The following is a 12,112-nucleotide window of genomic DNA, read 5'->3' as shown; positions in this document are numbered from 1 at the left end:
CTGCTGAAGGGATTCAAGCATTCTTAGTATTAACCCTTGTTTCCTCACTCTATCTCTTTTCTGTATCTGGGTTCAACTCTCTTAGTTTCCCATCCAAGTACTAACCAGGCCCAACCCTGCTTAGCTGACGAGATCAGGTGCGTTCAGGGTGGTATGGCCGTAGACTCAACCCTCTTAGTATTCAAGAAATACTTTCATTCGGTTTTCCAGTAGAAGAGGCAAGCAGTCTCAGCCCAGGGTTTTGAAGCTTCTGTAGTTTACATATTACTGATTTATTATGCCTCGGATCTGTATTTGGGAAAATATTTCTGGAAGCATAGACCTTAAATAAGTGAACCTTTTTCTAGCCTCTAAACTCAACATGTATGAAGCTTTACCGGGGTCTGCTCCTGAAAATGAAGATGGCCTCATGAAAGTGAAGGTGGAAGATCCTGCCTGGGAGCAGGTATACAGAACACAGGAGAGCAGCTGTCATTCCCAGGAGCTTTGCCGCCTACGCTTCCGGCAGTTCTGCTACCAGGAAGCACCTAGTCCCCGGGAGGCTATGGCACAACTCCGAGAACTTTGCCATCAATGGCTGAGACCAGAGATACACACAAAAGAGCAGATCCTGGAGCTGCTGGTGCTGGAGCAGTTCCTGAGCATCCTGCCTGAGGAGCTGCAGGCCTGGATGCAGATGTGTCCTCTGCAGAGCGGGGAGGAGGCCGTGACCATGCTGGAGAATCTTGCGACAGGATGTGGAGACATGGGACAGCAGGTGGGATGAGAATGTATGAGAGTGTGTGGAGATTAGCTTTTTATTTAGAGATAGTTTGCAATATATAGAAGTATTGGGAGCAAAATGCAAAGAATTGTTTTCACCCACATTCACCAGTTGTTAACATTTTTTTTTCATGCTATGCCCTGTGCATACTATTTTTGAATTGAGTGCGTTGTCCCAATAGTGTTCTTTATGGCGTTAATTCTGCTGATCCAGATATAAGCCAGCACTACACATCGCATTTAGTTGTATGAACCTGCTGCCTTCCTTTGTCATGCCATTGATGCTTCTGAAAGATGTATTCCCACTTCACTGGAGACTTTGCTCCTGGTGTCCGTGGACTCCGGCACTTTACCCTTCAATTTCAGCTTGTCTTATATATTTCATCATGATAAGACCCAGCTTGTGCATTTTGTCTGGCACGTCATAGAACTGATGTGTCTTCCTTAGCCCATCACTCTAGAGGCATACAACAATGGCTTATGCCACTAGTGGTGTGTTTGCAGTGGTATTAGTCAAATCTCTCCGCTAGCAAATTACCATTTTCCTTCTCATACTGAATATTTTTTTTAAAGATTTGTTTTATTTTTATTACAAAGTCAGATATACAGAGAGGAGGAGAGATAGATAGCAAAATCTTCCATCCAATGATTCTCTCTCCAAGTGACAACAACAGCTGGTGCTGTGCCAATCCGAAGCCAGGAGCCAGGAACTTCCTCCAGGTCTCCCACGTGGGTGCAGGGTCCCAAGGCTTTGGGCCGTCCTCGACTGCTTTCCCAGGTCACAAGCAGGGAGCTGGATGGGAAGTGGGGGCCACCAGGATTAGAACTGGCGCCCATATGGGATCCCAGCGCATTCAAGGCGAGGACTTTAGCCACTAGGCCAAGCCACCAGGCCCATACTAAGTAATTTTTTTTTAAGATTTGTTTTCATTGCAAATTCAGATACACAAAGAGGAGGAGACACAGAGAGGAAAACCTTCTATCCATTGATTAACTCTCCATGTGGCCGCAGTGGCCAGTGCTGCGCCGATCTGAAGCCAGGAACCTGGATCCTCCTCCTGGTCTCTTTCACGGGTGCAGGGTCCCAAGGCTTTGGACCATCCTCGACTTCTTTCCCAGGCCACAAGCAGGGAGCTGGATGGGAAGCAGGGCTGCCGGGATTAGAACTGGAGCCCATATGGGGTCCCGGAGTGTGAAAAATGAGGACTTTAGCCGCTCATCTACTGCGCTGGACCCATACTAAGCAATTTTTGAGAGACATTTGGAGACTGTGTATCTATTCATACACATCCTAGTTTATCATCCAGATGCCATTTTATTTATTTATTTTTATTGGAAAGGCAAATTTACAGAGAGAAGAGAGAGAGAGAAAGATCTCCCATCCGCTCTTTTACTCCCAAAATGGCAGCAATGGCCGGAGCTTAGCTGAGCTGAAGCTGGGGAGCCAGGATCCTCTTCCGGGTCTCCCATGTGGGTGCAGGGTCCCAAGGCTTTGGGCCATCCCTGACTGCTTTCTAAGGCCACAAGCAGGGAGCTGGATGGGAAGTAGAGCAGCTGGGACACAAACCACACCCAAATGAGATCCTGACATTTGCAAGGACAAGATTTAACTAGCTGTGCCATCACAGTGGATCCAATCCATCTGTTTTTGTGCCTCTCTGAGTGGGGATCCTGCGTATTCATCTGCCTGGTTTGCTGCAGCAGCCCTGACATGTACAGGAGGGTCTGGCTCTCCGTGGATATGAGGCCATATCCACTGATTAAATGTCCCACCTGCAGCTTCTTTAAAGTTTGTGGTCATCCCTAACATCTGTCCAGTCCAGTTCCCCCTGGAATGCCTTTTCAAGGTGAATTTTTCATCTCCAGGCCTCTTTCTACGTTCAAGGCCAGAACATGCACCTCGTGGTGGCAGACTGTCAAGGAACCTTTCTGGAGTCTCAGCATCTCCAGCTCCTGCCTGATGGGACCCCCCTGAAGTGTGAGCCTCCACATCTTCCCCAAGAAGTGAGTGGTGAGTGCCAGAGGGCGAGCCTGGTGAGCATGCGGGCACCAGGCACCAAGAGATGCCTGTCTTTTTTTTTACGATTTATTTTTATTTGAAAGGCAGATTTATAGAGAGGAGAGACAGAGAAAATGAGAGAGATGGAGAGAGAGGGCTTTCATTCGCTTGTTCACTCCTCACATGGCCACAGCATCTGGAGCTAGACCGGAGGTGGGCCAGACAGAAGCCAGGAGCCATGAGCTTCATCCAGGTTTCCCAGTACAGGAGCCTAAATCCCTGGGGCATCTTCCACTGCTTTTCAAGTTCATTAGCAAGGAGTTTGGTTGGAAGTACAGCAGCTAGGACTCCAGCTGGTACCCATATGGGATGCCAGCCCTGTAGGTGGAGACTTAACTTTTTTTTAAAAAAAAAGATTTATTTATTGGAAAGGCAGACATACAGAGAGGAGGAGAGACAAAAAGGCAGATCGTCCGTCCGATGAGTCACTCCCCAAGTGAGTGCAACAGCCGATGCTATGCCGATCCAAAGCCAGGATCCAGGAGCCTCTTCCAGGTCTCCCACACGGGTGCAGGGTCCCAAAGCTTTGGGCCGTCCTCGACTGCTTTCCTGGGCCACAGGCAGGCAGCTGGATGTGAGGTGGAGCTGCCAGGATTAGAACCGGCGCCCATATGGGATCCCGGGCGTTCAAGGCGAGGACCTTAACCACTGCGCTATCGCCCCGGGCCTGAGGCTTAACTTACCATGCTAAGCCACTCACCCCAGTGCATGTCTTTTTAGTGGATACTTGACCCAGTATGTCTCTGAGTTTCTGGTTTTGTTTTTATATACATCATGAAATGATGGCCACAGTGCTTTGTCATTATCTGTCACCTCACAGTTATCTCATGAGTGTTTATAAGAATACTACATGAGGGCCCAGTGCCATAGCATAGTGGTTAAAGTCCTTGCCTTGGTGTACTTGATGCACCCTTATGGTTTCCGGTTCTACGTCCCTGCAGCTCTGCTTCCTATCCAGCCAGTCCCTGCTTGTGGCCTGGAAAAGCAGTTGAGGACAGCTCAAGTCCTTGGGACCCTGCACCCACGTGGGAGACCCAGAAGAGCTCCTGCCTCCTGGCTTTGGGTTGGCTCAGCTCTAGCCGTCGTAGCTCACTTGGGGAATGAACCATTGGAAGGAAGATCTTCCTCTCTGTCTCTCCTCCTCTCTGTTTATCTGCCTTTCCAATAAAAATAAATAAATCTTAAAAAAAAAGAATACTACATGAGACCTCTCAGCAAATTTTAAATATGCAATATATTGTTATTTGCTATAATCATGATTTTATATGTTAGGTCTTCAGAACTTAACTCATAACAACAATTTTGAACCCCTTGACGAACTTCATTGTTTTCTGTCTCACCCTGTATCTAAGCAGACTCTTAAAAGTGTAGGGATTGAAAAATATCAGAATGCTAATTTATTCAACACACTTGTTTAATAGTTAGGAAAGCCAAACATCAGAGAGCTTAAATGGTGCCAACAGAGGCAGCTATTTTTGGCTCCTATTCTTTGACCAAAGCTTTACCTACCACTTAATTCTGTTCTATCTACGTTAAAAAAAAAAAAAAGAAAAAACCCAGAGCGGCTCCAGGGTGGGCCGGTGGGTGCACTCATTGTTAGGAGAGCTGGGAGGGAGCTGACGGCTCTGGTTGTGCATGTTTATCTACTCTGTTTTGTGTGTGTGTGCGGGGGGAATCTAAAGTTTTAGAATTTTAGAATCCCTGACACATGCAAATAGTTGCAGTGGTCTATTAGGTTGAAAGATCCACAGCTCATTTTGCAGATTGAGCAAGCACAAGTCTTGGGGAGTGGGCAACAAAGGGTGTTCCTACACATCATCTGGTTTTCTTGCTCTACAGAGTTTGCTTCCCAGGGACCAGCCTTTCTCCAGGAAGAAAGTTCCAGACACAAGGCAGCAGTGCCCAACTTTCACCCAACCATGTTCCAGGTAAGCAGGATGCACAGGCTGGTGGACGCTTCAGCAGTGGCCCTCCTGCTTCCTAAGCTGTTTGCTCATCTGTTGGCTCATACTCCTCGCCCTGAAAACCTTGCCGGTGGCCTGACTCCTCTGCTGCTGCTGCTTTGTCATGACTGTTATTCAGATCGTGGGCGTCTCATCCTGGAACTTGTCTTAATGAAGTGCTTTTGCCTCATGTCATACCATGTTTGGAGGAAAGCTCAGGGAATGGGAGAGGGGAGGAGTGAGGCTTCTGGTTTCAGAGGGTGCTTCCCTTGCTTCTGAGTGAGGGAGATTTTGTCATTAAGGGTTTCTGGTTTCTCCAGCCTAAGAACTAGGACATTTTCTCTCGCTCCTCTATATCCTCGGTGTTCAGTGTATAGCTAACTAACTCACCCCAAAATTATATATTTCAAAATGCAGATTTTTGGACAAAATGGTACCTGAGCAAGTAACAAAATGGTTAGACATTTACACTAACATATAGTGGTAAATCTGAATGAAGGAAGAGTAAGAGGATCAGAGGTCCCAGAAAATCATAGGCAAACAGTGGAATAGAAAGTATTATTGAGACAAATAATCAAAAACCTGACCCAGGGCCCGGCATGGTGGTCTACCAGCTAAAGTCCTCGTTTTGAATGTGCCAGGTTCCCAAATGGGCGCTGGTTCTAATCCCAGAGGCTTTGCTTCCCATCCAGCTCCCTGCCTGTGGCCTGGGAAAGCATTTGAGCACCGCCCAAAGCCTTGGGACCCTGCACCTGCGTAGGAGACCTTGCTCCTGACTTTGGATATGCTAAGTTCTGGCCATTGTGGCCACTTGGGGGGAGTGAATCAATGGATGGGAGATCTTCCTCTGTTTCTCCTCCTCCTCTCTGTATATCTAATTTTGAATAAAAATAAATACATCTTTAAAAAAAATCTGACTAAAGGAAGGAAATAACCTTAACTGAAGTAGGGCTAAGATATGGATTGAATTATGTCCCCCAAAGAATATTTTCAAGTCCTAATCGTATAAACCTGTGAATGTGGCCTGATGTGGAAATAGGATGTTTGTAGATGTAATCATGTTGAGCTGAGGTCATGCTGGATGCTAAGTCCAGTGGCTGTGTTCTTATAGGAAGGCCATCTAAAGAGAGACTCACAGGGGAAATTCCATGTGAGGACCAAAGCAGAGGTTTGGTTGTCTACCGGGCAATCCCAAGGAATGCCAGAGATTGCCAGCAACCCCAGAAGCTAGGGGTGAAGCAAAGAACTCCCTTCAAGGCGTCAGACAGTGTGGTGCCACTGAGAGCGTAATTTGGGAATTAGAGTGTCTAGAACTGTGAGGATATAATTCTGTTGTTTTATGCTATCACATTTGTGCTGCTTTGCTGTGAGAGCCCAAGGAGATGAATACAAACTTTGAGGCAAATGGATTGATAAGGGGGAAAGATTTAAGAATTGGGCTTTTTGGTATCAAAATTAATTCTCCACTTTCTGTCAGAGGTGGGGGAGTGATAATATAAAAGATATAGTCTATCTCCACCTCCATCCCTTTATCAAAACAGTTATTTAATCTGTAAAATCTAGGCACTGTATCCTTTGGGCAATGGAGGAGAGAAGAAATGTTGGAAAATGAAACAAAAATCAAGAGAGTAATAAAAACCAAATTATCAGGCTTTGGGGAAAATGTTAGGTAAAGACAGACAGCCACAGATAACTTCAGAATAAACTGATTTCAGTGTTTAACTTTCTAACCTTGCATCTGTTATTACTTTTGAAATATTTTAAAATTATATTAGTGAAACTCAATGAGATCCCTACATTTATATTAAGTTCCAAGTTTCATAATCCTCAAGTATATATTTGTAATCAGTTCAGTTGGATTTATAGTAACTGCAATATTGTATTGAAATGCTCTTCAGTTAAATACATAATAGAAATATGCCATAAAAATGAATAGAAAATTTAGATGAGTCAGCTTTTGTGATATCTTTATTCCATGTAAGTTTCCTTCACTATAGCATGATTAAGTTCATTTTCCACAGTTTTATTCTGTAGAGTATTTTGACACTTTTACCTTAAGTGCATCCAGTTTATAGGTTGGTTTAGCATTATACCCAAACGTCCTGCAGGATGTAGGACAGTTTGCCGTAATGTGGGCTGACCTGCCCATTGCAGGAGGTCTAGCATTTCTGGCTTCTCTCTCTGAATGGGACTGGCATGAAGTGGCGTAGGCACTCGTTGTTGTAACCATAAAGGTTCCCACAGAATCCGTATAGACTGCCCTGAAGGTACTATTGGTTGATAGTGTGGTCAACAGTACGGTGAAAGCTGAGAGACTGTCCTTTGCCTTTTAGGTGATGAAGACCAGGGGAGAAATGGCTGCAGCTCTTGCCCCGGAGGGGTGGTCACATCTGGGTTTGGCAAAGAGGAACCTCGGTGAGAGCTCAACCCTAGAGATGACAGACCTCAGTCTGATAACTAAGGACAGGCTGGTCCTTATTGTTTTGCATTCTTCCCGATCACATTATCACCTGTGCTCCATTGCCTGGCTTCCCTGACCATCCTTTTCCAAGTCCCTCTGTGATTCCTTCTTTGCTTCCCTTTTATTTCCCTATCAAGGATTCCATAGGATTTGTCATTTTCAGATATCCCTTTATGTGTGGGAACCCTGTTAGTGCTCTGGCTTGGTCCCTCTTTTTAACCATAGAAGTTTTCTTTCCCAAGAACAGTATTGGCTATGTTGAATTTTCTTTACATGTGCTCTGCCCTCTAGGGCCCTCTCCCCAGCTAAACTTGTGCGCCCTGTTGATTTTTCTTACCATCCTCTTATACTCTACCACATTTTGTAGACTTCCTGAAACTACCCTTGATATATCTTGATTTTTCGCTTCAGTTTACTGCAGAGGTTTTTCTTTTTAAAAATATATTTATTTTTATTTGAAAGGCAGATTTACAGAGAGAGAGAGCTTCCAGATATTGGTTCACTCCCCAAATGGCCACAATGGCCAGAGCTGGGTCAATCTGAAGCCGTAAGCCAAGAGCTTCCTCTGGATCTTCCACATGGTGGAAGAGGCCCAAGAGGATTTGAGCCATCGTCCAATGCTTTTCCAGATCATAAACACGGAACTGGATTAGAAGTGGGGCAGCTGAGACTTGAATTGGCTCCCATGTGTGATGCTGACACTTCAGGTGGAAGATGTATTTGCTCTGTCACCACACCAGCCCCCAGGGTTTTTTTTTTTTTTTCCCCTATAATCATGGTAACAGGTAACATATCAATAACTGATGTATTATTATAGATGAAGAAGTTGTAACTAAAGATGGATTGACTAATGTGAATCAAGACACTTCCAAAGAAATGGAACAAAGTGGAAAGACTTCAGCAATACACAATAGGTGAGTGTTCTGGTTCTGAGTGGATCAAATTGTATATCTAAGAATAAATTAGAATGAAACTAGGGAAACTAATTAGTCAAAAGTGTGTCTCTCTGGAATAATGCAGGGCAACTTCCACCTTCATTTCTCTGACCATAGAAGACAGATGCCAATATAGGTAATTAAACAAAACCTTCTGTTAGCACGTGCTTACTTCTGAGAACCTTGTTCTGACCCAGTGTGTCCCACTTGATCGTTCTTCCTTGGGCATCCTTATGTTTTTCTGGAGCTGTAGATAAGCCAAACCTGTGATGATTTACATGTGAGGGATGTCTATAGGTGAGGCTGCCATGAGAGTTAGAAAAGAAGTACCAGAACTGGAAGAGGACTTATGGAGCCAGGTGGGGTACTTGCAACCTCTGTTAAAACTGAGCAAGAAATAGTTCAAAAAGAGAAAAAGAAGGAAAACTTAATGATAGTAGTAATTCTTCTTAAATGTGAGTTGTGGGAATGAGATACTCCTAAAGCAGAAACCTGGGGAGCAAATCCCAGGCCAGCGAGGCTGCTCTCTCCTTAGAGACGTAAGAGGAGAAAGCAAACAGGTGGGATAATTAAGTGGAGATTTTCCTCATGGTCATTTATTCATTAATTAAGGAAGTAGGGAAATGAATTTCAGCTAAAATAGAAACGTGTTAAAGCTTAAAAGAGGTAAAATTTTCAGTATTCTGGTGAGGACTGAGCCAGGCCCTGTCACCAAAAGAAAAAATATAATATTCGGGGACCTAGTATAGAGTTATAACTGAAGAATAGCAATGTGCTGTGATGTCTGTCTTGTGCGTTTAGTATTAGGTTGCTGAAACCATGTCTCAAAGCCTTTAGGAATAAATCTTCAGAAAGCCTGAAGTCAGGACACTCCAGATTTGTGCAGCAGCCTAGGCATGATGTGAAAGATGTAGCCCACTCCAGATCTGTACATCTCTTTTAGTCTCCCACCCTACTTCCTTACCTCACTCTTTTTCCCATTTCCCTCACCAGATTGTCTTAATGCACTGTAGCTCTTGGAGTGTAGAGTTCAGCCATGGAAAGGCCCAGTGTCAGACAGGAGTTAAAGACTGCTGCCAAAGTTGAGACTGTCAAGGGACTCTTAAGATGAATGAGTTGAATATGGTAGAAAATTGAAGACACCCAGAATGCTAAATGCTTTAGAGAATAAATGTATGTAGTATAAGTTATATTAAAATAAATGCTTCTTACGACTGTCCCTCCTGCCATGTCTCTTGAAACTAGATTAATGTACTGATAAAACACTGGTGAATGAAATGCACATGTGTAGAATTTAAAAAAAAAATTAGCTTACTTTCTTTAACACCTCATATAAATCAGTTCAATGAATTTGAGTTCCTTTTCTTGTTTTTCCCCAGAGAAATATGGCTACAAGATGAACGTAGAGGTAGGAGAGGCTAATTCCTCCGTGTTTACAAATTCCGTGAAAAGTGTGAGGAGACCTGATAAATAGCATCTTCCTTCCTTATCCAAATACAGACACAATTGACAGGGACCCAGGGGTGCAACAGATGATTCTGGAAGCCTCAACTTTATTATTGACAGAAATAAGACTGGGTAACATGCCTCAGAGATAGAGCTAAACAGGCTTGTGCTGGCAGAAAGGAATGAAGCAGATCTCTTACTGCGTAGAGCAAAAAGGAACATGCAGTGTTTGCCTCCTGTTCTCCCGAGGACAGGGGCTGGAGCTGCACCCAGGAGGTCCAGTTTTTTCCTACCAGATTGACAATTAGCTATGAAATGAGGAGTGGGTGAAAAGTGGGAAAGGCCAATTTCATTGTACCTGAAATCCTCCCTAAAGAATTTTGAAGGGTAAGAAGTAACTAACCCCCTTGCCCTCTACCTCCCCTGCTTTGGGTTAAAAGATGTCTGCTTTTGATTTGTCATCGATGAGAGGAGACTGAAGGCTCGTGCAGCATGTATTCTTTTTGCTTTCCAGAGATTGTGCACCTCACCTGCCTTGTAGTATTGCCGCCCCCACTGAAAGGACAGTGTCTCACTTGAACACACTGAAAGCCCGCCTCCCACGTGACTCGTGGGCCCGGATGCACATTGCGTCCCTGCAGTATGCTGCGGGAGACATTACCCGAAAAGGGAGGAAAAAGGACAAAGCTCGAGTGAGTGAGTTACTGCAAGGACTTGCCTTTTCTGATGACTCAGAAGTGGAGGAGGACAATGAGCCCGAGACCCAGCCTGCTGAAAAGAAGTTCAAGGTGTCTGGTATGCCAGAGAACTGGACTAAGAGAGATATTAAACCCAACTTTCCAAGCTGGTCAGGATTCGATTCTGGTCTGTTAAATCTCAAGAGTGAAAAGTTGAACCCGGTAGAGCTTTTTGAATTGTTTTTTGATGATGAAACATTCAATTTGATTGTCAACGAGACCAATAATTATGCTTCTCAAAAAAATGTCAACTTGGAAGTCACAGTTCAGGAAATGAGGTGTGTTTTTGGTGTGCTACTTTGGAGTGGGTTTGTTAGGAGGCCCAGAAGGGAAATGTATTGGGAAGTGTCTGATGCTGATCAGAACCTGGTTAGAAACGCCATTCAGAGGGATAGATTTGAATTGATTTTCTCATACTTGCATTTTGCAGATAACAGCCATCTAGATCAGAAAGATAAATTTTCAGAATTAAGGCCTCTCATAAAGCAAATGAATAAAAATTTCCTCTTGTATGCTCCCCTAGAAGAATACTACAGCTTTGATAAATCAATGTGTGAATGCATTGATAGTGATCAATTCCTGAATGGAAAGCCTCTTAGAATAGGCTATAGAATTTGGTGTGGTACAACCACTCAGGGCTATCTGGTTTGGTTTGAGCCCTATCAAGAAGAATCAACTGTGGAGGCAGATAAAGACTGTGACCTTGGGCTAGGTGGAAACCTAGTAATGAATTTTGCTGATGTTCTTTTGGAGAAGGGACAGTATCCCTATCACCTGTGTTTTGATAGCTTCTTCACAAGTGTCAAACTAATGTCAGCTTTGAAGAAAAAAGGGGTGAAGGCGACGGGAGCAATTTATGACAACAGAACTGAAAAATGTCCACTGATGAAAACAGAACGCATGAGAAAAACGAAGAAGGGGCATTTTGATTTTCGAGTGGAAGAAAACGAGGAGATAATTTTGTGCCGTTGGCATGGTGATGATGTTATCAGTCTGTGCTCCAATGCTGTCGGCATAGAGCCTGTTGGTGAGATAAGCTGTTTTGCTGATGATAAAGAGATCTCTCAGGTGTGTCAGCCATCCATTGTGAAATTGTTTGATGAATGCAGAAAAGGTGTAGCTCAAATGGATCAAATTATTTCCAAATATAGGGTAAGAATAAGAAGCAAGAAGTGGTACTCAATTTTGGTGAGCTACATGATTGATGTGGCTGTGAACAACGCATGGCAGTTACACAGAGCCTGTAATCCTGGTGCCCCTCTTGACCTACTGGATTTTCGAAGATGTGTCGCCCATTTCTACTTGGGACATGACACTACTGTTCCAGATTAAGGCACATAAAATGAAGAAAACATAATGGGCCTTAACAAGACACAGAAAAATTTTAACTACACGTTAGATCGTATTCCTCCAAAGAAAATCTGGTGTATATAATCAAAGTAATCAAGTAGTATTTTTAAATCAGATGTTTATATAGCGTTTCAAATACTGTTATAAAAATTCCCGTGAAAATGTTGAACTCCAGTGGTACCTTTCTCTGTCTAATTTTGTGTTAAGTGTGGAAAATCATTTATATGTTAAATTACTTTGTGCAGTAAAGGAATGAAATCCTTCTTCCTTAAAAACATTTTTCTCTAGAAAATGCCATTTAAAAAATGCAGGCAGTGTCAGTAAGCATAGAATGGCACTAAATCCAGAGTTCAAAATAGAAACAGAATCTATAAGGAAATAATGATTTAAATAAAACTTGGGTGATGAGAGACTAAAGA

At 43.6% G+C, this 12,112-nt stretch overlaps 1 protein-coding gene across 3 annotated transcripts; it reads left to right on the top strand.

Annotated features, from left to right (window-relative positions):
- The first annotated feature begins 356 nt into the window (after positions 1 to 356).
- LOC121167299 (piggyBac transposable element-derived protein 1-like) lies at positions 357 to 11,882 on the top strand. Of its 3 annotated transcripts, XM_040996744.1 has the most exons (7): positions 357 to 757; positions 2,629 to 2,787; positions 4,675 to 4,742; positions 6,022 to 6,031; positions 7,098 to 7,212; positions 8,043 to 8,139; positions 10,121 to 11,882. In XM_040996744.1, the coding sequence occupies exons 1-7, from the start codon at positions 362 to 364 to the stop codon at positions 11,673 to 11,675; spliced, it is 2,400 nt and encodes a 799-aa protein (XP_040852678.1). In that variant the 5' UTR covers positions 357 to 361; the 3' UTR covers positions 11,676 to 11,882. The 3 variants fall into 3 exon arrangements, with proteins under 3 accessions (XP_040852678.1, XP_040852677.1, XP_040852679.1); XM_040996743.1 differs by lacking the exon at positions 6,022 to 6,031 and having other exon boundaries at positions 2,629 to 2,773; positions 4,661 to 4,749; positions 7,098 to 7,179; XM_040996745.1 differs by lacking the exons at positions 357 to 757; positions 6,022 to 6,031 and having other exon boundaries at positions 2,528 to 2,773; positions 4,661 to 4,749; positions 7,098 to 7,179.
- The last annotated feature ends 230 nt before the right edge of the window (positions 11,883 to 12,112 follow it).

Source organism: Ochotona curzoniae, unplaced genomic scaffold, assembly GCF_017591425.1.
Source record: "Ochotona curzoniae isolate NIBS_2020 unplaced genomic scaffold, NIBS_Ocur_1.0 patch361, whole genome shotgun sequence".
Lineage (NCBI taxonomy): Eukaryota > Metazoa > Chordata > Mammalia > Lagomorpha > Ochotonidae > Ochotona > Ochotona curzoniae.
This window is presented reverse-complemented; position numbering and strand designations above follow the sequence as displayed.